The sequence below is a fragment of the Mya arenaria genome, chromosome 15, assembly GCF_026914265.1.
Source record: "Mya arenaria isolate MELC-2E11 chromosome 15, ASM2691426v1".
Classification (NCBI taxonomy): Eukaryota; Metazoa; Mollusca; class Bivalvia; order Myida; family Myidae; genus Mya; species Mya arenaria.
The window spans coordinates 12,274,197-12,301,803 of NC_069136.1; the positions used below are offsets into that span (position 1 = coordinate 12,274,197).

The window sequence follows — 27,607 nt, forward strand, 5'->3', positions numbered from 1 at the left end:
TCTTAGATGGGTTGAATTTGTTCTCCATTAGTTTGATCTTGGGAGTCGGATTATTGGTCCCAGCTGGTAGGTAGATTTTGAAAGGGCACAAGTTTCATCATTAGCACTCGAATATGACTCATTCAATGAACTATTGTCAAAACTTCTATTGCCTTCTGTATCCGAAATCTTTGCGAGCACTTTTAAGCCGTCACGATGCCGATACTTTTGTGCGGTGTTTTCCGGAAATATTTCCGGCTTTTTCCATTAAGATGTGATAATAGCGTGTTATATGGCGAACAGGCAGGTATATACAGTCGGTAATTTTCGTAAGTGAAGCGACCATTGATACAACTTTTCACTCTCGTGTCATATTTGATTACTTCATTTGGTCTATAAATGGAACCTTTAACATACAATCAATTTGGTATAGCCTGAATGTATGTACCCCACACTGTAGAAATAGTTATTCGTGGGGGTATGTTTATTAAGTGAAACAGAGTATGCCCGAACTGGGGTTTGAACCCCCTACCTTGCGACCCGCAGTGGACACCACAATCGTGTCGCTATAAAAGCTAGCTCAACAGCACAAGGATGTTAGTGTCATATACCGCTGACCCTACAATCATTTCAAATTTGGTAAATTTTAAACATGTTATTAAATGGAATACTTGATAACCAACAAAAACAATAGAATTATTTTCATAATTTTATTTCATAATTTATCATAATAATATAACAGCCATTTAAGAATAAAGCATTATTTACAATGAATGATGAAATGAGGATATGAGTAAACAACAGAAATCAGCTGATAGAATTAGTCAAGTGAGTGTGAAGTGCATTGCAAAAATAAAGCTTTGAACACAGTAATAAAACACATTCAGATCCTTAACAAAGAGTTTTGTATAAGAATTGTAAACTGCCTTAGTTTGAAAGGTCTTTTGAGGGTTTGTGTTGAAAGATCTTGAATATCAACAGAAATTACTCTTGCCAATTTAAAGCAGTCTACATTAATAAAAAAGTTCAGCTGTTTCATGATTTAATCAAATTGGAGTCCAGGGGAGCTAACCCCAAACACAAGTCTGTATTTTTCTTTCAGTTATGCCCTCTTGCCATACACGTGCATATTATCTATGACAATGTGTGTACCAAGTTTCATTTAAATATTTTGAGCTTTTAAGTTTTTTTTTAGTTAAGGCCAAGATATGGCCAGTGTTAAAGATTTAGCACAGTGACAACACCGCCAAGGCTTTGACAATAGCTTGACATGTTTTCTTTGGGAAAAAGACAAGATAAAAGTTAAAGTAGCACACTTAGACAATAAATATTAATAATAATAATAATAATACAAAATATCAAGAAATAACAACAGAGAAATGACAATCTTTTGAAAAGAAGATTTCTTTCTTAAGACTTTAATTTGGAGAAAAACAACAATTACTGATTTTAATTTCTCCTAGAAAGAACTAACTATCAAGAACAATGATTTTATCAATAGCACCAACAAGTTCAAGTATTCCATAACCGGAACAACAAAACAACACAGAATATAAAAAAATATGCTTCAAGTAATAAAACAATGTTTATCTGAGAAGCAGCATTTTTAAAATATTTCATATTTGCCAGACCGTTTATCTCTGTTTTGTCCTAAAAATCCAGGTAAACACTATTCCCGCCCTTCATTTTCCGAATTCCTCATCTGCACAATACATCACTCTCTGTGAGAATCCCAGATAATGCAAAAGTGAACAAGATTTTTCCCTGGGAATTTCTTAGAGAACAAAGCAACTGAGCAGAACAATTTCTCACAAAACAGTTATGATTGACAATCCCACTGCAGACTAGTTTTACTTCGAAATAAGTCTGGGACTTTAATTAACGAAAAGTAAAAGAAGTTCTATGACGCAATCCTCTATTACTCATACATTAAACTTTTGCATCAAAATGCTTTCACCGCATTGCAAGCAAAACCCATTTTTACGGATTTTGAACGAGTTACATAGTCGCTGTATTAAGCAGCATACCTGTCAATAATAAAAAAATAATATCGCGAAGATAATGCTGGTGCATTGCTTGTAAAGCGAAGATGCCTTTGTCAAGTTGGTGTACTGCAAAAAACGTGCTTAAAGTACTGTCACAAAAATATATATTTTATTTTTGTCCACTAAAACATGAATGTTCATGTACATGAAATTTCCGAAAAATGGAAATGGTAATGCTAAAGGCAAAAAGTGACAGTTATATAATCATTTCAAAAATATGAACTTATTTCTATGTACATGAAAGACATTGGGTCAAATATACAGAACTGTACATCAAATATTATAAAGCATATACATTTGTGTATTCCTCCATACAAAACATACATCAATAACATGTCACTCACATCATGAGACTTTGGCAAAATACAGGCCCCATCCAAGATACAGGATAGTGCAAATTTGTACAAAACTACTATTCAATGAAACATATAAAATCATATTATTGGATACAAGTTAAGTCCTCTTGAGTTAGTAGGTTGCGCTGCAATAATTTACAAGATTCGGGCTTTGTGTCGTAGTGTTTTTGAGTGTGCAATAAAGTCAAACATGGTGGTACTGACAAACAGAACAATCAGACAAATATGGACATTGTTTCACAATCTTAGAGCCCTCAATCTTAGACATAACATGGAAAATCAATATGATATTTGGAATAAACGTAAGCACACGCACGTAATTACTGGCAATTTAATGTCCGGAGACAGCAAATATCACAGAGCTCGTGGTAATCCTGAAACCAGTCAACAGGTTGCTATGGAAACAAACTCCCATAGCAACCACAGAGTTAGTCAAACAATCTGATTGCATAGCTTAAGCCAACGTCAATGACAGCTTTAAAGTCTCTGTTGTGAATACATTGTATCTGTCCCTTTTTCAATAACTCCTTTACCAAAAGCCAACCTCCTCTCACTTAATCTTTCACAATTTTGTTTTTGAATCCTCATCTGTCCCATTAAGAAACCCAATGAAGGATTTCTTACTTTTCTTTCCCAAAAACTAACATATTCCTGTCCTTAAATTTTATAATCATGCTGCTATATACCTAGACAAGTGTCATGGCTGCCAGGTAAAATCTGACAATCCGAAAACGTTCAAAATGGCATCCACATAGTGTTCCTGTTGCTAGGTGATTGGTTGCCAAGCAACATACTGTATTGCACCGTTGCTAGGTATTTGACTGGGAGGCAACAATATCCATGTTGCTAGGCATTTGGTTGCCATGAAACGCAAAAAGCATCCCCGTTGCTAGGTAACAGTGGAGTTCACACCTGCCATACTGTGTCAGGCGTGTTCTCTGTGTCTGAGGTCGAGCTGGTCTTCGCCTGAAAGAACAGGAAATAATTCAAATGATTATTCTTGTCTTTTTTGGCTAAATATGAGTTTGAAATAAACAAAATCTATAATTGCTATGTATTCGGGTACTTAACTGAATGAATTAATGTTAACCATTTTAATCTTTCAATGAACAATGTTCAGATAGATTTTCTGTATCACCTTATCATGGTCTTTTACAATGAAATATGCATCTTTGATGTTTCACATTTGATCCTACAAACAGTCTCCAATTTAAAGACAATTTTTTTTTTAGTTATAACTGCACACATGGCTCGAAACGTACCTCAGATTTAAGATGCTCTGTCCTTTTCAAGAGTTCCTCCTGCGTTATATGACTATAATTCTCCAATGCGGAGGTGCTCCCCGTCTTTTTATGTCTGACCTCGAGCAGGGCACCGGCATCTTGGCTACCCTGACGACTAAGGGAACCAGACGCCACCAGAGAGGGTCGTGGTGAGTGATGGGGTGGGCAGTAGATTGTGTGTACACTCGAGCTACGGGTCATCGGAGAGCGCTGGTATACACGTAGCATAGCCTCTTTTTCACTGAGTTGCGACTGCAATGACTTAACTCTGAAATTAAGGGAGGGAAGTTATTAGGATAGTTAATCAGTGACTGTTGTTTTCCATTAAGATATGAATAAAACATAAATATAAACTTAAGAGATATTAAGAGATAGTGGAATTCTGAAAAATGTCACGTTGAATTTAGGAGTCCTCCTCCATACGAGAGTCGAATGGTGAACAATAAGTAGACACCTAATCATGTTTTCAGTTCATTATTTCTACGATACTTTTATCATGCACAGTTTTAAATTCTAATATGATTTCCTTAAAATTTCACGTACCTAGCCTCCAACTCTGTGACCTGCCTATTGGCCTGGTAGACTTCTTCCATCTGTTTCAACTTGTCAACCTTTGCCTCATTAATAAGTGTTTCTGTGGAGACGCTGGAACAAGTTGACGAACACATGGAGGAGCCCTGGTCGTACAAGGGGAGACGACTACCCATGTCAACATCCATCTCTTGAAGTTTTAATTTGCGAATACTTTCTTCAAGCTGTTGTTCTTTCCACTGCAAGATAATTATACATTTAAAATTTTAATTTAGTTGATTCATAGCTGAATTCAAGGTTTTTTATGGTAATACGGAGACATCTTTGAAAAGGAATGAATTTTATCTTTTAAACATGATTTCACCATTAACGATATGAATGACAATTTGTTGTGTAATTGATGTTCATCAGTGCATATTATCCCTAACATTATCACACATGGTTAAATGCTGAAATTACATATACAACCCTATAAAAAAAAACTTTCATTTACAGTCGCACAATTTATAACATCATCATACCTGAATGAGCTCTTTTTCCAGCTGCAGGATTTTCGCCTCCTTTTCTTCCAACAGTTTCTTGATATCTGAGTTCAAATCTCCCTTAGGCTCCATTCCCCGACCAAGGGAGCTGTGTTGGGAATGGTTCGCCCGACAGAATTCCAGCTCTTTTTCAAGTTTTTGTCGAATATTTCTTTCTGTCTGTTCCTTTTTCTCATAAGCTGCCTTTATGGAGGAGAGCTCTTGCTTGATTTCTTCATCATAGTCGGCAAGCAGCTGTTGCCTCTGTTCCTGTTGAATAAAGGTTAACAGAATTGTTTTTGAAAATGGCTTTGTTACCGATCTTTGCATCTTTTGTTCAGTGTTCCAAGTTTGAGCTCAAGTCTTAAAAAGTAGAATTGATTTCCATGCCTTTCGAACTGCTGAAAAGTGTGCCAATGCCAATCATGAATTTTGGATGACCTTTACCTTTGAAAAGCAGACAAGTCACAACAAATAGCATAATGAAACAAATCATAAGCCTACCTCAACATCTCTACGTGACTGCTGCGCCTGGACATTACGAAGGATCTCGATCTGTGACCGCTGAGCCTGATTCTCATTTCGTACAGCTTCTAGTTCCATGTCCACGCGATCTTTCTCAACCAACACTTCCTTGTCTGTAATAGAAAAATTCATTTGTAAACAAAATGGTTCATATCTATCTATTTTTGTTTTTATGAGGCATTTTAAATGAAAATATTAGAAAGGCCAAAAATATAAATTATACAACAGACTCCATAGGTCAAAAAGTACTATCACAATTGAACAGAAATCACTCACGTTTAGCAAGCAGATGCAACATGCTGCTATCTGTTGGTTCGATAGAGGCCAGTATCGCATTTTCCGGCACAGTCTGGCCGGCTTTCTGTAACTGCTGTATAAGACCGTTGTTAAGGGCCTTAAGTTTCTTGAGTTCGTCTTCAAGGCGTTTTTTCATCGCTTGTTCAAGCTGTTCCCGTTTTTTGGATGATTTTTGTAGAGATTCATAACCCTCATGGACTTTTTGAATTTCCATCTCGAACTGAAACGGTAAATATCAGATGTTTCAAACAAATCGAGGCTGTTAATATGGCATCTTTAGTTCATTAAAATAACAATGTAACAAAAAAATATATTCCTTATGCATTTGTAGCTTAAAATAACAATGTAACAAAAAAAATATATTCCTTATGCATTTGTAGCTTGACATTTTTTAAAAAGTTGTAAAAGCAAAACTATCTGCTGGCTTGTTGGTTTACTGTCCTGACAACTTTGCTGTTATGATCACTCAATTTTTCAATACAAAATTGTAACTTTATAATATTGTTATTCTCATATCAAACATAGAAGCTACAATACCTTTTGAAGTTTGGTGACCTTCCGATCATAGACGGACAGTTTCTGACGTAGAGAGCGGTTTTCCTCGCTCAACACTTCGACCATCCGCGTAGCTTGAGTTGCGAGATGGTCAATGTCTGAGTACAGTCCACTCTCACCACATCGCCTGCGGAAATAAAAGATCAGATTAGTTTATAGTCATGAGATACATGTCAATGTGGTAGTAATGCACCTCAAAACCTCTTTGGTGAGAGGCCGATGCCTGTTTTTTAGATTGTGATTTGAAAACTCAACTGTGTCCAGAACACATGTATGATATTATTAAGCCATATCTGTTTGCAGGTTTTCCCCTTACCATAAGCTATTCACACTTAAAATATAATTTAAAATGTCAGTTAATCTTTGGTTATATGATTTTTTCATCATAAATAAGTCTATTGTTACCATAATTCAGGAAACCCTTCTTGTATATTTTGTAGCCATTTGTAATTATCTTTTCTGTGTAACTGTGATTTTGATTTTTAACAACTGAAAATTATTGCTGATTTACCAGTAGTGATTACGACTTCATATTTCAAGATAAAGGTAGGTAAATACCTGCTACTCAATAAATTGAGTTGTCTCCCTTACAACAAAACAATGAATATTTAATGACTCACGATCTAGCTATTTTCTTCTAATAATAAGGATAGCTCATCCCGGGGTATAACTGGTTCACTTTTACTGTACTTGTCAATAGGATAATCCAACCCAATGATTTCATCCTTGTCAACATTTTTATCTGTTTACATCTAGTTATTGATGATAACATGTTTATTTATTCAATGTTGGCTCAATTATTTTAGGAATGAGAAACTGTTCAAATATTTAAATTTTGTACGACTTCCATATTTAGATGTGTTTACTTTTTAGGCTGATTAAGATTTATTTTGCTGATTTACTTGAATAAATGGTAAAAAATGTAATCTGACATAATTTTCATTTGATCAATTAATGCACATAATTTATTGATAAGGACGGCAATTATTTTTTTAAGGCAGGAATACTTTTTTTTTCAATTAAAATGAAAGTGAAAGGCATTCAATGATTGTGGTATAGTTTTTTGAAAGGTCATAGTTGAAACATATATAAATATTAATAAATGTAAGTATGATATAAGGAAATAAATTCCTTAGGAATTTCATTAATATATTTCAATATCATTGATTCTAATGAATGCTTAACGAGTTAGGAAGTATCTGTTCAGCTCTTACATGATGGCCTTAGAAATATGTGAACTATTTTTCCCTCCCTGTTGAAGGATAATGAGAGGTGATTATTAAATCTTTTCAGCCTCCATTTTCACAATTAATGAGTAATTACTGTTTGAAGTTGCTTCGGAAATATACCAGTAGAATCCTTTCATTTAGAACTAGACAGAATTTGATAATCATAAAGAGCTGAGAAAGAAAAAAAAACTCTTGACTTGAAGATGATATTCATTTTATGACCTTTAATGTTAATTGACTTTATGTGAAATAAATGTGAAAAATATGAATAAAAAAGTAGGCGTTGCTTAGAAAAATAATAATGAGAAGCATTGGAAATTCAGTTAAGTGGCTATTAAAATGCAGTTAAGACATGTTTTGCCGTAAGTTATGATATATTACCCGTTAATGAAATTCAAATTTTATACTGCTAAACTCATTATAATACTGAGAAAAACATGCCATCACGCTAGGGTTTGAACTTGTTCACCTATAGCCAGAAGTCTGAGTGTGGTATGAATATTAAAATAAGAATTTCAAGCAGCTTTGATTGCTGTGTTTACAACATACCACTTCTTAAACCATGCGCTGAACTGAATAGGTTGATTTTAATAAAATTACTAATATTAAAAGAGGTTAACCGCAGATATTTATCTCATTAAATCATTAAAGAAATGTCCCTAATTCACCAATGTAGTTGTTAAGAAATTTCCTGAGTTCCCCTGGATGTAGTTGTAAAACAAAACGTAAATAATACATTAATGATTCAAATATTTCTTATTAAAGAGAAGAAGGGCATTCTTATGATATAAAAATGGATATTACGTATATGTAATGGTGACTCTCCTTCAATTTCTCCTGAAGTTAGAGCCGTAAGCAAAAAACCTGAGGAAGAATTGAAACAGAGTGAGAGAAAGATTCATCAAGATGCCATACAATCACATCAACCATTTTAATTTTACGGTCAGGCCTAAAAAAAATAATTGTTTGGTTAGGGTTACATCCTTTTCAAAAATAGGTAGGGTAGGTAGGCTTTTTTTATTTTTTTTATTTTGCTTTATATAAGAATGTCATTTTCATCATTGGAGAATGGTGTTAAAGTTATCTTCTATATAAGCAATTAAGGTTTTAAACTACATATTGAAAAGCAAAAAAAAAAAAAAAGTTTTTCATTTTTTTTTTCAAACTGACTATAAAAATGGTAGGGCCGGCGCCTATTCCGTAGGTAGGGTCGGGTAACCCGAACCAAATGTATTTTTAGGCCTCATCAAAACGAGACTTTTGAAAAGCAGGTCTCCGGAGAGATAAAATGCCTTTGTTTAACTTACCCATGCTCAAGAGATTGTTGCGAGCCCCTATCTGACCCGGATCCATGTGGGGTGTGGATGATTGCGCCTCGAGTTCTAGGGTCAAAGGAGTGATGCAAATCAGGGTGCGACCTGGAGCCCGGGATATCTGACTTGCCCAGAAGTTCGTATGACCTCCTTGTTGCCTCTGGGTTCGACATTCCAGGGTAGTCAGGGGGTGGGGGTAGTGGGTTGCTTGCATAGTGGTGGTGAGGTAATGAATGTAGATGTAATCCCGTGTGCATCACTGATGGTGACATATACGGGGGCACCTGATGGTGAAGGTGGGACATATCGTGCCCTGCGGTGAGGCTGGCCGTATCTATTGCACTGTGTTGTGCCCAGTGGTGCTGGGGATAGTTCGCGTAAAGCGTACTGCTGTTGTACGAGCACACTGGGTTTGGAGATGAAGACATAGTATTCTGTGATGCTTGTGTATAATTCGGTGAAGAGTCGTTCGAAAATCCTGACGCCATTGTCAAACTTTGATTTGAGCCGGTTTCGCCAAGCTGATGCTTGGAACTTGCACTAGAAAAACCACTCTCGTTCGATTGGTACAAATGATGTGCCATATGTCCTGTATGAAACTGATTTAATCCCGTATAATGAATCGGAGAATTAACACTTGTTGCGATGAAAGGCCCATGTCCTGTATTATACACATTTCCTGGAGTAACATAAATTTGGGGTGGGTTTTCTCCCACACTTTGTAGTTTTTCCATCTCAGAAGTTGGCATCCCAAGCCTTTCTAGTATGCTGTATTCGCTGGATCCCGTAAGGTCGTACGATAGACTCGCGTTTGGGACTTGGGTTTCTTCCCCCTGCGGCTCCTGACGCTGGCCCGATGCCAAGTTTTCTGTTGACGATACAGAAACATCGGTGCTTGTCTCACTGCCGGAGAAACTCTGGCGAAGACCTGGTATTAAAAGAAATCCTGAATTAACTTAAGTTAAATGATGTATATTTACTTTTTTGTTGAATATTTTTTTATTATTTTATATTGAAAATAGGAGATATAAGACTTTTACTTTGTTGCAAACAAATAAAAAATTAAGTTATGTAATGAGTTGATTATTCTCATACAACTATAGTGATGTTACGATTTATATAGGCATTGCTTGACAGAGTAATGGGTTTTGCTGTTCATGCGTATATTCACAGTCTCTTTCAACATGTGTACAAAGTTCTTTTAACATGTGTACCAAGTTCCATATATATCATTGAAAGGTTTTGAGTAATGGGGGCACCAGGGTAAATAAACAAAAGATGAGGTTTAAATAAAATATTTAACACTTTCACTCACCAGTCTGACTTTGAGTTGGATGGCCGGGGTAGGGAGGGGGCTCTCGAAACTGTGACATGTCCATATAGATCTCCTGATACAGATTTTCAGGGCTGTGAATGGCACTCGAGTAATCTGAAAATAAAGAGATTTTTAATTAGATGTTCATCTCATTCTTATAAAAATATATTTCGGCCATTTCTTGTGTCGTTATGTAAAAAATAAAGAAAATAGTTACTTCTATTATTAATTTATAGTAAATGAATATATATATATAAAATACTGGAACTCTGTATGTTTCATATACAAAGAAAAGATTCTTTGTTAATTACCATCAGATTTATTTTCTAAATTTTTATTCATATTTTTATTCAATCAAATATAATACATTTGTATTTTCTTCCACTCATTTATAATAACAACGTGGCAACATTTTTTAATATAATAATATATTTTTCACTTTCAAAATGATATTGATTTTTAAAAAAGACATTTTCTGTTAGCTTACCAGTTATATGCATTTCGCGATTAATTATTCCAATCTCGTTACACTGAACATCCAAGACCATAATGTTACGAAGAATGATGACACAATGGCCGTATTGGTAATCAGTACTAGAATATATCCTAAGCCACAATTTCTAACTGACACATTTTTGTAAAGATTATCTAAATTTATCTTAAATTATGTCTCTAAAGATAATCTACTGCACTATTTCTTTAATCTCCAAATATGGAATGTTGCCGCGATTTAAGATTAATCCCGTCTATTATTGTAACCAATGTTTGAAACACTTTAATCAAGATAGTCTGATACAATGAACAAATATTTCCTATTAAACCTTTTAAGTGTCAAAAAAGCACTTTGGTCACTGACGTCAAAGAATATTTTAAGTTCCAAACTATTAACAAAGTTACTAATCACCTCTCGACTCCAAGTTGAAACGATACAACTGCCAAAGCGTTTATGAATAGCAATCGGTATTTGTGTATTGTCCCGAGCCAATGATCCTGTTCTACTGTTTACGGGCATGTTTTGAAATGCCGCATACTTTAAAATGTTAAATTTTCACAGTCTGATAACTTTGGAATGCGTTGGTAAAATGCCATCGCGGCAGGGTGCAATATTGAAGTAAACAAAGCTTAAGGCATGAATTCAACTTGTTGACACTAGCCAAATTTGATATCAATCACAGCATGCATAATATCAATGCTTGTATACAGACCATACCTTTAACTGATAAATTCAAATACTTCAAATTTTGACACGAAATAGGGCCAAAAAAATAAATAATTGTGTGGTTTATTAGGGTAACATCTTGTCAAATAGTACACGAAATAGGGCCAAAAAAATAAATAATTGTGTGGTTTATTAGGGTAACATCTTGTCAAATAGTCAGATGGGGTAGGTCAAATATTTCATTTTCACAGGCTTTTTGTTTGAACATTTTAGTATTATCATTGTTAAAGGCATAGAAGTGATCTTCAGTATAAAGATTCTTAAACTACAAATTAAAACGCAGATCTTGAAAATTTTAACACCAACTGTCAGGTTACCCAAACCAGACATGTTTTTTTTTTTGGCCTAGGTCTCTGCTTTCCCGCTATCATACCAAGATACATTTGAGTACAGACAAATTTGTTAAAATTAAAGCTTTATTGACACTTAAGTATGGCTTTCAGACAAGTTGAGCATGGTTTTCAAACAAGTTGAATATCAGAAAATATGCACATTTCTCATAAAATGCTGCACCATTGGTTTTCAACCACAGCGGTGGTATGCTAATAGCTACCATAAAACATCGCGGCTTCTGCTGTGCAGTTTGTGCCGCAACGATATATCACTTTAATGTCATTTTTGGGGCTGGTATGTAGTTGAAAGTACTTGAAACAACAAAAAAATACTACATAAAAGTGAAAAACGGCAGGTTTATAGTTATAATAAATAGATGAGTACTTTAATACAAGGGTAAATGCATTATTTATATGCGATAACATATTTGACACTCTATCTTTTTTTTTCTTTTTTTTTTAATGAAGCAAAACATATGCCCTCAAGTTTAAATACAATCTGCAAATAGTTTCACAATCTTAAAGCTGCACTCTCACAGATTGCCAGTTTCACAACTTTTATATATTTTTGTCTTGAAATGATCCATTTTTTTTTTAAATGTCTGGAAACCAGAAATATATGACTGCTGACAAAAAATCTGATCAAAACGGTCAATCTGTGAGAGTGCAGCTTTAAGTTAAGTTTTATAAAAGAGTACAACGAAGGCTTCGCTATAATAGAGTATAACGAAGGCTTCGCTATAATAGAGTACAACGAAGGCTTCGCCATAATAGAGTACAACGAAGGCTTCGCTCTTAAGAAAATTAAAGTAAGTAAGTTAAAGGTTTAACCTGCATGTAAATAAATGTACATTCCAAATTCCCCTTGCTATGTATATATATATATAAACACAATCTCATATAAAATAGTGAAAACATTGAATACCTAGCTCCATCATAGTAGAATGAAATGCTGAATAACTAGAGTTCCATCATAGATTAACTGCCGACATGAAATATTTAAGATTTCATACAAAATTCCCTGGTTAATAACTAAATGAAGATGGGACTTATAATAATGACAACACTCATGATCATTGCCATAGTTGTTAAATTCCTGTCTTATTGTGCAAACTTACAGAACACAATCACCAGTCTGATCTTGGCAGATGGATATATCTTGCACATACCTGTTAAATTAACACCTTCATATTTGAACAGATTGGGGAATGTTTATCACAGATACATCAATGATAAAATTCCATGGCAAACATTTTCATCTTCAGAGATGAAAGCATTTGTTTGAGCTCCTATACAATTAAGTGGTCAAAATAATTGATCTATTGGTCAATCCAAATTTTTGACAATGATCTATTGTTAATATGGTGTAAATCAGTTTATATCCTACTAACCTACTTCTTTGCCCTGTAAAGCAGCTTAAATACTGTCAATGATACACAAAATGATAATTAAACAATTATGTAATATTGCCAGAAGGGTAGAGTGACTTTATATATTATGCAATTACACATTCCTGGATCTGATTGGGAAAATGAGAAGTATTGTTAAACATGAATGATTGGTGTAACAAATATATACATAAATGCCAACACTTATTCAATCTTAAAGCACACTTTCAATGTTTTCTCAAATAATGCTTTTATACCAAACAGAACATTAAAAATATCCTAAAAATTGTTAGGAATTTATCCTTGAAAATTTAAAACAGATTTTAAAAGCTAATATGTTCCCTTAGTAATTTAATGTCATGCTCATGATGCTGAAATAATTATTTCTTCTAAAACTGAATATCAGTTTTTTATGCATGATAAAAAAATCAGAATTTGATTATATTTCGTTTTTTTTTATTTTTTATTTTGCACTCAAACTCATCTTTACTCAAGTTTATATTCTAATCTGCAATAAAAAAACACAAAATTGCAATTAAAAAAAATCAAAGACTCATTATAATGTCATTGGTATCAGATTGCATAAAGGAGAATGCTTTGCATTCCATCCAATCAAGTACAAGAAAATGATGAAATCTTGAGGATGATTAAAGATTAAAATGTTTTATGTGTAATTAGCAAACATCTGAACGAATTCCGGATGTTAACTCAGGCGTGATGTAATACATTGAATGGTAAAAGTTACTTGTAAAAACTTGACAAAAGGTAATTAAATATATATCAAGTAATACTGTCTAGCCCGGGGACAAAGACCGCTATACAGAAGTGGGGAATGGAATGTGATTTGTAATTATTCTCTATTCACTATATTCCCCTACTTTATGAATGAGGAATGCCCTTCATCTCAACTTTGCCAGATAATTTACAAATTTATTGCAACATAATATTTAGCCTGTGGGCACTGTTTGCAGTGCATACAAAACAAGGACATATTTGGTTTAGTCTTGACCAGTGCAATACAGTAATAATACATAAACGTATATATGTTATAATAACAATTAGAAATATAAACTCATATAAGAAAAAGAAAAAATTCACCATGCATAACTAAAATAATTTTCATATATATTTTACACACATTACAATCATTTATAATGTTATACAGACTTTTATGACTATTCAGTATACTTTTATAAGGGTCATGACTTTTTTGAAACATAAATGAAATTAAAACAAAATACAAATGCAATGAATATCAGAGTCTTTATATATAAATCAAATACACTGAAGAGTTAAAATATGAGCTCATAGTCTGATGTTTGTCACTTAGGGAATAATTCACAGAACTGACAGGGAATGTGGCCAGTTAAGAACGGGGAATTTCAAACCAAACAGGAATTTTGAATGCACACAGTATATATACTTACTGATATGATGATAATATCAACAAAATGAATGTATTTGTGTGCCATATATAATTTAGATACACATTCAAACAACCTCATATTAAAATGTGAGAGCTAGCATATATATAAATAAAAATGCCTCTTTTGTCAGATTGAATTTCTTTTAACATTTTTTATCTTCAACATTTTTAACAGCTTTTGCACATAATGCTAACTGGACACATTGCACAAGTTCTATTTGAATATTTTATTTATTTATTGAATATTTTATTTATTTATTTTAATTTTCATGTTTTAATTTGTTTAACACTTTTGACATTAATGTTAAAAAAGAGATAAAAACAGGATTTAAGTACAGATAAAAAATATTAATTACAATTATAAATGAATATTTTTTTTTTAAATTAATAGCAACTATTTCCCCAATTAAAAAAGGGCCAAAATATCACTTATATTTTATATCTGTACCTTAAACCTTTATTGTGTGCCTTTTAAGGTTTTTGAATTATCCTACTAAGGCAACCTATGACAACACAAAGTCAACTTTTTTTCCGAAAACGAAAACCAAAAAATAGAAGAAAAAAATCATCGCTAAAGATTTAAACAAAAGACTGCAGACTAAACATACCTGTATTGTTAGTGTTTAATCCAAACAAATGCATGTTTGCACTCTCACCATAATCAACTGTCATGCTTTCCTTTAATAATAAACTTCATTCAAAAGTGTTCCAACTTTTTTCTAAAATTGTTCCTTGTATGTAGTTCTTAAGTCCCTTTAAGACAACACAGTAAATTGAAAAGTTTGTTTCGTCTTCAAATTTTTAAATGAAATATAAATTTCTTTTATTTTCTTGATGTTTTCCTGTTCTTGTAATTTTTCCTTGTTCTATCAAGCTCTTAATCTTTTTTTCTGCTCTCATAAACATAGAATTACTCCTTTATGTTCAAAAACTTGTTAAAACTAATCAGTCACTTATCTTCTTTCATTGCCGACAAAATTCAAAATATTTCTTTTTTATCACTTTTATCTCTAAAATCCATCACAATTGTAGCTTTTGAAAAATAATGATGTCGAAAAGCATTCAAAATATTTCAAAGTCGAGTACAGTTTATATCTTCAACAATCTCTTTGCACGAAATGTACACTAATAATAATGACCATGTGTTTGCGAAAACAATCTTTTTCAACAAAAGAGGGTATAGGATAAATTTTGCACCAAACACAATGTTATCCCCTACCAAATGCACTGAGGTTTTAGTCAAGGTTTATTGAAACTTTGCCAAATTATGAAGCATTTAGTATAACCCTAAAGCCAAAAATATGTTCATAATGAAAGTCAAGCTTGGAGGCATTTACATACAGTAGGCTGGCAACTGTTTTGCATATTTGGGATACCGGTGTATTTATAGACTGATGTGAAATGTTGAGGAAAATGATTTTTTATGCACTTAATAACAATAAATGTCTTTGACCTTCTACATGTAACAACCATCTTGATAGTTAGCCCAAAACAAGGAAAACTGTTTAAAGAATATAAAGTTTTTCAACAAATCTATTTAAAACAAATTGCAATGTCTTATTCCCCCCCCCCCAAATGACATGCTGCAAAATTTGTTTTTTGCTGTTTTTATTTAAATCTTAGCCAATATACACCCAGAATTAATAATTAATTAATAAATATCATAATTATAACTCCTTACATAATACAACTTATATTTTTTTATTCAGCCAAATTTGATTTACCTTCTTTTATACCAGTTTGCATTCATTTTTAATAAAGCACATAGTAAATTAATAACAGAATCTTTTATATTATTTGTGCATTCAGGTTATAAAAGAAATAATTTATTTTAGCTTTCTTACAGAGAGATTTAGCATACAATAAGTTCAGCCAGTCTTAAAACACACTCATTATAAATATTTGAAAAAATTATTCATTAAATAATTATTAATAAAAATTCACTTAAAATGCAATGAATTACAACAACCAATTTCAAAGCAGTGCGACTATTAAATATTTCTAAAGCTAAGCAGATTCATTATCATCAGGGAAGGAACTCGGGCTTGTTATAAAAAAAAGTTTTATTGGAATGAATTTTTTGTTTTTTGTTTAACGGAACAGTAACTTGGCCAGTTGGCCAGTCTAGCAAAAACATCCACCTTTGTATGTCATAATTGCATACCTGTGTATTGAGCTGTGACTTAATTCGTCAATGGTCCGATGTGGTGGACTTCTGACCTATCTCCATATATCACACCAAACTAGATAACACCATCTGCTTCTAACCACTGAATAGTCTGAAAATAAGTTTTATAACAGTTTATTATCAAAATTAATTTCTTCCAGTTCTATTTTTGTTGAATAAAATATTTCTGACAAAGCATGTCAAAAGGGGAAAAACATTACCATAAATTTCACAATGCCTTACTATAAATCTATACATTTGACAACCACAAGGCCCCCAAGTTACTGTGGAATAAAAGTCATAAAGCCTATAGAATTACAAAATCAACATTCCACAAATAACTCGGTGTATTCAACAGGGACAAATATAATTGTAGTATTAAAACTACCATTATGATTTTTGCTTTAAAAAAGTCACCCCATACTAAAAATAAAACAAGAGCACCGCCAGCAGGTGCTGAATGCTTGTCTGATTTTATCCTTTTATGGTTTATTTATTTCATATTGTACATTTGATAGTTAACAGGTATTCCAAAGTTTGAAAGTGATAGCTTTGATAGTTTGCATGTAAGTGACCCAAGTCCAAAAATACTACAATATCCCCGACCATCTTCCCACCCTTCCAGATGTGTGACTCAAAAACCTGTTTGATATTATGAGTATCTATCATTTGTTTCTGGTACGGATAGAAAAATCCGACCCGAGGGCACGCGCGTAAGCCTGTAACGAGGCTTGCCGAGTTACCGGCCACGCAGCGTGCCCAAGGGTCGGATGTTTCGATCCAGACTGGAAAAACATGATTTATATTTTTTCTTGCATATCTAAATTTATCATTTTGTAGAAAAATGACGTTGAAAACGAACGTTGTTTACCGACGTCATTGAGCGCAGTTATTTTTAATAACTAAAAATAGCTTTTTTTAACAATTATGTATGTTCAATTTTAATTGAAAGTCTTGCAAACATATATACTTGATTGCGCTTTATTGAAATGGCATAATATATTTTTCATAAACCATACAATAAATTAAATAAGAAGTGGCGCTTTGTTGCGCGTGACTCATCTTACATGGGGTATGTAAGATGGATTTTTCCAGCACTGGTCACATGACCGGAAACACACATTGAAGAAGCTCCGATTCTCAAAATCCATCAAAATTCATGTTTTTACCGCCAAAAACAGGTGATACTCAGCATCTTTAAGGTACGATGTGAAGAAGGGTATTAGATGAACAAGTTCTTCAAATTTCAAAGTGATAGCATAGATAGTTTTTATGTAAGAGACCTAAACGCAAAACTAAACCAACGCCTCCGACAATGACGACAATCAAGTGACGACAATAGCTCGTCATTTTTTTTTTTTAAATCAGACAAGCTAAAAATGTACTTGTCAAAGAAGTTACCTTTCAGAGGTTGCAAAAAACTACATATATGTGTATGTAAGGCTTAAAGCTTAGAGTATAATGGAAGGGTGCTGCACCCTGTCCATTTTTGGTAGCACCCTTCTGCCCTCGTGGAGTTCAACATGCGTACCATCCTACCTTCATAGAATAAAATGCGTAAGATAATCAAAAAATCTTTTGTTTCGATTAAAGCTTAAAATATTATCATACATTTATACAGCCTTGGCATATTTGGCAGTTGATACTACCATATAACTTCAATTAAGCACAATTCCTACTATTTTTTGTGAAATGTTCATCTTCTTCAATGCCACAATGTGCACTTATCTCCCTTAGCACCCTGTCCCTTTTCTGCAGTACCCTGTCCCTTTTCTGCAGCACCCTGTCCCTTTTCTGCAGCACCCTGTCCCTTTTCTGCAGTACCCTGTCCCATTTCTGCAGCACCCTGTCCCTTTTCTGCAGCAACCTGTCCCTTTTCTGCAGCACCCTGTCCCTTTTCTGTAGCACCCTGTCCCTTTTCTGCGGCACCCTGTCCTTTTTCTGCAGCACCCTGTCCCTTTTCTGCAGTACCCTGTACCCTGTCCCTTTTCTGCAGCACCCTGTCCCTTTTCTGCAGTACCCTGTCCCTTTCTGCAGCACCCTGTCCCTTTTCTGCAGTACCCTGTCCCTTTTCTGCAGCACCCTGTCCCTTTTCTGCAGTACCCTGTCCCTTTTCTGCAGCACCTTGTCCCTTTTTAAAACCTGGCTCAAACCCAATGTTTTTGTTATCTACGTTTTGAGTACAGTACTGTAATACATCCCTCAAGTATGTGAAATTGTGTACTAATTAGCAGTGTCATCTGTCTGTATGAAGGACACATGTTAAGTCGGTGAGCCTACCAATTCACCCACGGTGAGCCTACCAATTCACCCACGTGAATTGAGGTATTGCAAATTTATCTTAATTAAGGCCAACTGAAAATTCTACTTCTATTTGCAAACCTAGCATTCGGTGATTTGAATCATTGAATGATCGTGGCTTTTGCTCTGCCCGAATCCAGTGCAACATTGATATATTTAGCCTTTCATCAATCGACTTCACACATCAAAGGAAGTCTGTGATTGAGCGTTTTCTTTAACATATCAACTTAGAACTTAAAACTAAATGGGGCATCTCATACACATGTGCATAGGCCAAACATATATGTTGTTTGCATTTGATTAACATAAACATCCCGATAAATCATAGCTTTAAATAACGCTCTATGAATTGCCGAAAACTTGTATAATCTGTTTGAAATTGCTTCGGGGCGGTACAAATTGACTCTGTCTCTATGTTGCAAGATGGCATTATGATCTTGCTTTTATTCGCTGATTGACAGGTATGCCTTGCTAGGTTTGTTCATGTATGGTTAGCTGCACATACAAGTACATGTACGAGGGTTTCAAAACCCCTCTAACATTGAACAGTTCACAGTTCATGCATCTATTGTAGCTTAACAATTTTGATTTCGAAAAGTGCATTTTCCAAGCTTAACAGACAGGTGCCCAAATTGTGCCAATTTAAAAAGGAATTTATATTTCATATTCCATTTTGCAAGTAGGGTGGGGTTGGGAACAATTTCTTATTTTTATATGAGAGGATACATTGTAACAGTGTTTTACCAGTTCAACTGTAGAAACAGCCATGCTTGAAGAGCAACTGCATGGTGTCTTAGGATCGTCAAATAGGCACAAACATTTCTGCTTTCCTAGAAAAATGACAATTTTCCCTGATTGGGCCATGTCAGACTGATAACGCACCTTTTGACAAAAATCCCATTTTTAATCAGATGAAACACAAAGTATTCCTCTGATTTTTTTTATTCGGCATAATTAAAATTCAAGTGTGATCAAAGCGCTGATAGCACTGGTGTATACACTGCTTCTGAACTAGGTGGAGTGTGACGTCATTGCATTGGTCACTTTCCTGGTCATTGTCATTTATGATACTTTTGAGAAATGGTGAACAAGGACTTCCTTGAAATATCATTTGTGTTGAAGACTCCCACACAGACCTTTGAGGGGACAACTTCTTGAGTTCACTTTTGTTGTTCTATATGTATATATCGCAATGGAATTTCCAACAAAGTGAGAATTTTGCACAAAGTATGAACAGCAACACAGTAAAAGTAGTAAAATACCTGAAATGCAGCAATGCCACAAAACCAGGTTTTCAATCATTGCCAGAAGAATTTCAGTTTTAATTGTGAGATATAGTATCAACCTTTTTTTTCTATTTTCAGTAACAGTGACCATGAAAATGACCCCTGGATCCTCAAACGCAACCCCATGAATCGTCTCATGGCACACACATAGAAAAGAGATTTATATTTTCATGCCCATTAAATAACTTAAGTCCATTGTTTTTGAGTGTGAGTCCTTGTGGGCGTGTTTTTTTTGTCAGGTTTATAAATTTCCCTCGACTGTACAGGCGTGGGTCACTCCCCACTAACACCAGGATATTATGTTACTCAAAGTGTATTTCATTCCCATGCATACATGCCATATTTTCTGGAGACCATTCAGGGGGATTTGTTCAAAAGGCTGAAAATTCAGGGGGATTTTGGTTGTATTCAGGGGGATTTTTTTAGCAGGTCTAAGTTGGCGAAATTTTAAAGTATTTTTAGACGCAAGTATAAAAAAATGTATTCACATATAGTTTGCTTTGAAAACCTCTAAACTTTTTCATTATAAAGAATTATTTTATGTCATGATTTATCATATTTTTATGATACACTGTCATGTCATACTGTAATGCACTTGCAGAACAAAATATGTCATTGGAAAAATATGTTTTCGAGACAATTAAATTAAATTTACCTTCCTCCAAAGTCTTAAAAAAATTGTGCTTAATTCTATCAGCTTTGATGACTTTCAGACAATAAGAGAATAGAATAAATATTATTAATTTCTTCCTTCCAAAAGTGTAATATTTCTTTGCCTTTGATAATTACTACAAATTAATTGATCACTTGTTGTTAAAGTTTCCTTTTGGAGAGTTTCACTCATATACTGTGGTTTCACTTTGTCATTATTGCCTGATGTAAAATTTAAAAAAAAAATATTATTATTTTTTTATTTTTTTTTAAATTCCGGGGGATTTTTATCTCCCGCCGGGAGACCGGGGGATGAATTGAAATTCCGGGGGATTTTTCCCCCCGCCGGGGGATATGGCATGTATGCCCATGACCGGGAAAAAAAAGTTGGTGCCAAAACATGAGCAAGTCCCAGTAGCATATGAACCAAACAATTTGGCTTTCGTAAATTATGTTTTTAGGAACTTGATAGGATTCTTAACAGTGCATGTGTACTAATACTTAATGATGTATCATAAGGCCACTACTTTTATATAAATTGGTTTACAAAACCGGCGGGTCTAATTTTCCGGAAAATACAAAAAAAATAAAAAATGAATTTCACTTTTTTTCAAAATTATTTTCCCGACCTTATTGATTTTGGTGCGAAACGAAAGAAAAACGAACATATAAGAGTATGAATGCAGTATATCTCGAATGGTTTGTTGTTCCGTAGCCGTATTCGCCAATTTATAATGATAGAATATGAGCCAGTCAACTGTTATGGCAGTGCCGTTGGCAATAGCGGAATTGACCATAACAGTCATTTGTAAGAAACAATTAATTAAAATATGCAGGAGTTGTTAAAATAACAATAGCAATAAAAATTGGCAAATTTAACAGCCGACACAAAGAATAACTGTCTCGTGATTGTTGATTTTCCCCGCCAATTTAGGTCATGAAAATATTGTTGTTTATAGATAAAAAATAAAAGTGTCAGCGGCTGCCATCAAATTAGTCGACATAAATGTCTGTAAATTATGTGTGAGAAAAACATTTTATAACATTTTATGGTTAAATATCAAATAACCGTGCACTATAAAGTGTGAGTGGTGAAATCGAAAGTAAAATTTCTAAGTTCTAGGTTAACACCGGTGACCTATTTTCACAAGTTCGGTCGGTGGTGTTTATGGATTTTAAATCACAAAATGGTTTGGAAATACTTGTAATTGAGTCAATGTAAAGCTTGTGTTTATTCTAGATTACATGTTTATTCATGTTTGGGTTAATAGTAGAGTAAAAACAATGAAAGAGTTGAACACATGTGTCAATGATATTTACTAATGCCAGGAGTTGTGTGCAAAACATTTAGATAAAACAACACGAAAAACTATTTTGAATAAGTCTATTTCGATTTGTAATGAACTTGACATTTCACTATAAATGAGATTTGTTGTTGTAGCCAAGGAATACTCTTTAAAATGAAAAATAAACAAGCATGAAGTATAGATGCCCTGTGAACCCGCGAGAGAGTGCGCGCGCAACCGGAAGAGACGTGTTTTCCATCTGAGTGTTAAAAATGACTAAAATTAATTAAAATAAGAGTGGTTATCCACATTTCCTTGAACAAAGACTGATATATTTTGGTTACTGGTAAACTATTGCACGTTAAGAATGTCTTGCTAAACGGTTACTCTGCTGGTTACCGCCCTCGGCCACCTTCTCCATCTTTAGCCCACCCACCAAGTACATGCGATCCAAGATGGCGGCGCCCATGTCAAGGGACAACAACAACCGTCGACAATACATCTTGCTAGAATTCATGCCTGCTCTTAATGTACTGTCATATATTGCTTATATTGATGAACCAACATTGTCCAGTCTCACATCACTTACAGCTGTTTCCTTTTCAACTACACACATTCTAAATTTCTCCTTCGCTGTTCGTCGGAACCTACCAACAAGCTGAGATACCACACCAGGTAGCAGAAAAGTACGATGCCTAGGCTTATTATTACTTTGACTTTCTGGGGACATCCAGACCAATCCAGGCCCTGATAAATATGCGGACTTCTGCCAGTGTGGCCTTTGTAATATCCCAGTCACCTGGTCACACCTCGGAGTCGCTTGCAACAACTGTTGCGTGTGGTTTCACAAGTCGTGTGAAGAGATACCAACAAAAGACATGTCATATTTGAATCGTCCATCAGTCGCCTGGCAATGTTTTCTTTGCGACAGTATTAATGTAGATATCAAATCTAGTATTGAAGACCTGCGCCAACCAGATAGCACCTGCCTTAAGCACCATCTATCAGTTTTCAGTTGATACAGGTACACTTCCCTCAGACTGGAGGAACGCTAACATTTCCCCTGTATTTAAGAAAGGTGATGTACACCTAGCCGAAAACTATAGACCAGTATCCCTAAAGTGTATATCCTGTAAACTCCTTGAACATATCATCTGTAAACATATTCTGGACCATCTAGAGGCAAACAACATCCTGACCTCATTAAACCACGGTTTTCGATCTGGCTTTTCTTGTGAAACCCAGCTACTCACAACAGTCCACGACCTCCTCTCCAATCACGATGTTGGATCACAGATTGACATGGCCATACTCGATTTCAGCAAGGCCTTTGACACCGTGCCTCATAAGAAACTTCTACACAAACTTCAGCTGTATGGAGTCACCGGCAACATAAACAACTGGCTAAAAGACTTCCTGACAAACAGGACCATAAAGGTAGTGATGGAGGGTGAAGAATCCCAACCAGCCGCAGTTGACTCCGGCGTACCACAGGGCACAGTCTCGGCCCACTCCTCTTCCTTTGTCATATTAATGGACTACCAGACTCAGTTAAGTCAATAGTACGTTTATTTGCGGATGACTGCCTGCTGTACCGAACAATCAAAAATAGCAAAGATCATGAAATTCTCCAAAAGGACCTCCGTCAGCTTGAAACATAGGCCAATACCTGGGGAATGCGCTTTAACGCGAAGAAATGCTACATAATGAGCATCAACCAGAAATCGTCCAGATTATCAGAGAATCCATACCTCGGAGTCACCATATCAGACGACCTGAAATGGAGTGCCCATATCAGCAAGAATACCAAGAAGGCAAACTCAACCCTAGGATTTCAAAGAAGGAACCTGAAACACTGCCCTGAATCCTGTCGCAAAACAGCATTCCTGTCTTTGATACGCTCTACCCTGGAATACAGTTCGATCGTCTGGGATCCATACCTCCAGAGAGACATTGACAAGCTTGAGAAGGTCCAAAAACAGTCCGCTAGGTTTATCACGGGCGACTTCACCACCAGGTCCCCTGGGTGCATCACACAAATGCTTCGAGACCTGAAACTACCACTCCAGGACCGAAGGAAAGCCAACAGACTGACGATGTTTTATAAGGTGGTCGGGGGGCTGGTGCCAGTCCTGTCATGCCAAGACTATTTAACGCCTGTCCGAGCAAATAAACGCAGAGTGAAAGCTAAGACTTTTGAGAATTGTGCCACTGATAACATTATTACAAATCAGACAATTAATCATTCTACATGCTTCAAAACTATTCAGTGTAAAACCCTAAGTTATAACCAATCATTTTTCCCATGAACAATTATTGACTGGAATAAATTGAGTGATAGTGTTGCGCAAGCAAAGACAGTTGACGGCTTCAAATCAGCCGTATTCCATTTGGACTAACCCCTCTCTCTCGTTGCTTATATGCTGAAAGGCCTTGCAACGTACCATCCAGAACGCATGTATACACAAAATGGCGGAGTTGGGAGAAGATGAAAATATCTGATACTTAATTATTGATTTCTCTGTTACTATCATTGGTACATAAAGTTAAGTCACATGCTAGATTTATTATTTTGCAATGTTATTTTTATGTAAGTTGATATGGTAATTTGCTGCAAGATTTGAATTTGAAATGGATTTGGTGAACATCCCATGGTAAATATTGCGGTCCGAAAATATCCGGACTAAGCATGGATCGGGTAACACACAAATAGGACCCCGCGTGGTAAAGGTTATTAAAACTCAAATCAAGGTCTAGTTTGGTTTTTAGTTTTTCTGAAATTGTTTTCACAATATTAAAGTTCAAATGTCTTCATAAAATGTTACTTCCTTATTTAGTAAATTGGTAATTATTTCACTTTATTGACATTTTCCAATATTGAAATAACTGAAACAATGTTTAGAAAATGTAATGCATTGTTTTAATACAGTGCAATTTTTGTGTATCTTAATGCTGAAATTCGCCTTCTCTTTTTTTCAATTTAATATCGGTCAGTTTTTAAGTGTTCTGCATTCACTTTTGCTTTAGCATACCCTTAAAGCTAAACAAATGTCTAGCTGAGTGATATTCAATGTATCTTTGATAAAAAGCGTAGTTTATACATGTAAACATGTTTTATAGTCAATTTCATTGATGTTTTATATGCACAGTATGTAAGATTTAAACTGTGTGTTTAATTAGAACTTTGAAACTTTGAGTGTATTAACATGCATTAATAGCAGTTTAAAAATTTAAAATGTCAAGTAAATGATATAAATGTTCAATGTTTTTATGTTGTTCTCTGGTTTTCACCCTTTAAGAGCATGTTTTGTGACTTTTTTCCTTTTTTTTTTTCCTTTTTTTTTCGACCACGCAGTGGACATTTTTTCCAAAAATTCTTGTAAACCAAGAAATAAAAAAGGAGTGGCCTAAACAGGAAATATTTGTGCTGACTATTATGTCCTGGAATTTGAAAACTGTTCTATCATCAATATATAAGTCAGGTTGTTAAAGTACACTGTGTCACAGTACAGCTTAACCACATAGAAACACATCTTGTACGCATATTTCTGTTTTGTAGATGTAAAATGTTTACGTTGGATGTTTTTTTTCAATCTGAGGCCCCAAAAAATTAAGTTTATCAAGTTAAGTGCATTTTATAGTTATAGCAAAATATTTATACAACTACATAGGTCTGTAAGTCACAGACTGTGACTGAATGCATGAAGACAGCAAGGCAATGGCTGTGAATAATCTGACTTAAAGTATGCAATGATGAAAGTAGATAGGCACATGTAGGCATTAAAGGTATGTTGTTGTTGCCTCTTGAGTGTCAAAAAAATACTATTTTATGATCAATAACAGCGATATACTTTACACTTCATAAATGCTCATATATATTTGTACCAATAATTTACACTTAACAGCAAAACAATGCTCATAAATTCAGTGCTAGCGCTCTGGGCAAGAATCCCAGTAGACATTTTAAAGAAAACAAATGAAAGTGTTGACAAACATTGTTGGGAAATCAGTGAATAACAACACCAAATGCTTTGTGACTACTCATGCTAACAGTGACCTTTATAAGAACTCATTTTTTCTGCCAACAGCTTTTGACTGGAACAAACCAAGTGAAAATATAGTACACTCTGATTCAGTCATAAACAATTGTGATTAAGCGCACTCCCTCGCTGTGGCGTTAAAGCCAGTCATATTGGACTCTACCACTTATCATTCAGATTCATGTTGAACTCTGGTATTGTTTAGGAATTAAAATACCGTAATTCACTGGGTATAAGACGATAAGACAAAGGCAAAAAAAATCAGTGAAAAATCGGAGAAAAAAAAACCTTTTAATATTTTGGGTTATAGGACGCATAGAAAAAATGTCAAAATCGTCTGCCTCAATTGGCCACCATGTTTGTTAACAGTGACGAATTTATTTTTTTTGTACAAATGGCGATGGTTATTTTTAAAACCATACAATACTAATACAAAGCAAAATATGTTTCATTGTTTATTCGTTTCATGTTATATAAAACATAACAAATTATTTAAAATTAGTAGCTGGATGGCACCGAAATGTACCTTTTATGAAAATTTGTAAGATTTCTCTTTGACAGCATATCGTAAATGATAGTTTAGTAATGCAAAAAAACTTATATTGTACGGGTTTGTTCTCAAAATGTCAACAAATTGACAAATTTTTTGTCTTGGAACGAGCCAGTTTTCGCAAAAATGCATGAAAACCAGTTATATGAGACTGCTGTTAAAAAATTTGATCGCAGTAACGGTTTAAGCCATAAAACATTAATTTTTGAACGGAAATATGAAAATCTGATCAGATTTTATTCACTAATGGAATCTGTTTTTATTGAATTGGGAAAATATTATGATAATTTGGGAAAAAATTACACTGTTTTGCAAGGGGAAACAGCTTTTAGAAGGCAGTTAATTGCACCAAAAAATTATCACTGTTGTCCTACCATCAAACCTAAGTTGCCTTGTAGAGGGGTTTCTGGAGAACTCTAAAGTTGATGCCCAAAAATCATGGCCACTTTTACGGCAAATCTTTGATCTGCCCTAGCAGAATGTATGTTATTTGAGTTAATTTCTGATTTGCTACATAAATCTTATAATAAATTTTAATAATCAGATAAAACTGCTAATCAACAACATGACAACCACAAAATGATTCTTCCCACAAACAACCTGACATATGTTTGGCCTATGCAATTTTGAGTACTCAAGATATTACGAAATTTACATATGTTCAACATAAATTGCTGAAAACATATAGATATATAAGTACGAACTGATAATGGTACGACATATTTTGGGTACGAATTAGCTGTTAAAAAATCAACAGGTGCTTCAATTACTTACTGAACTTTTGCAAATATGCAGTTGACGCTGGTTGACACACAAACAGTTTTCTCGAAATGATTCTCTTTAAAACTAATCCAGATGCTCATCTAAGCCTTGTAAATTTTGATTTATCTACAAAGAAAACTCGAAACAAACTCTGACTCACTGATAAATCATGGCTGCCACGGAATGCTTGGAATTCAGTCCAGGGAGGTAACTGTAATAAACAAAACACTCTGTTCATCCATGGTTGTCG

General features: G+C 34.5%; 1 protein-coding gene across 4 annotated transcripts; it reads right to left on the reverse strand.

Moving 5' to 3' along the window:
* Positions 1-675: 675 nt before the first annotated feature.
* LOC128219832 (angiomotin-like protein 1) lies at positions 676-27,525 on the reverse strand. 4 transcript variants are annotated; one of them, XM_052927909.1, is made up of 11 exons: positions 27,370-27,525; positions 16,479-16,593; positions 9,950-10,063; positions 8,629-9,562; positions 6,075-6,219; positions 5,517-5,757; positions 5,220-5,353; positions 4,716-4,985; positions 4,207-4,433; positions 3,643-3,931; positions 676-3,346 (listed from the first exon to the last, which is right to left on the reverse strand). In XM_052927909.1, the coding sequence occupies exons 3-11, from the start codon at positions 10,011-10,013 to the stop codon at positions 3,287-3,289; spliced, it is 2,364 nt and encodes a 787-aa protein (XP_052783869.1). In that variant the 5' UTR covers positions 10,014-10,063; positions 16,479-16,593; positions 27,370-27,525; the 3' UTR covers positions 676-3,286. The 4 variants fall into 4 exon arrangements, with proteins under 4 accessions (XP_052783869.1, XP_052783866.1, XP_052783870.1 ...); XM_052927906.1 differs by lacking the exons at positions 16,479-16,593; positions 27,370-27,525 and adding an exon at positions 14,923-15,552; XM_052927910.1 differs by lacking the exons at positions 16,479-16,593; positions 27,370-27,525 and adding an exon at positions 10,854-10,998.
* Positions 27,526-27,607: the final 82 nt, after the last annotated feature.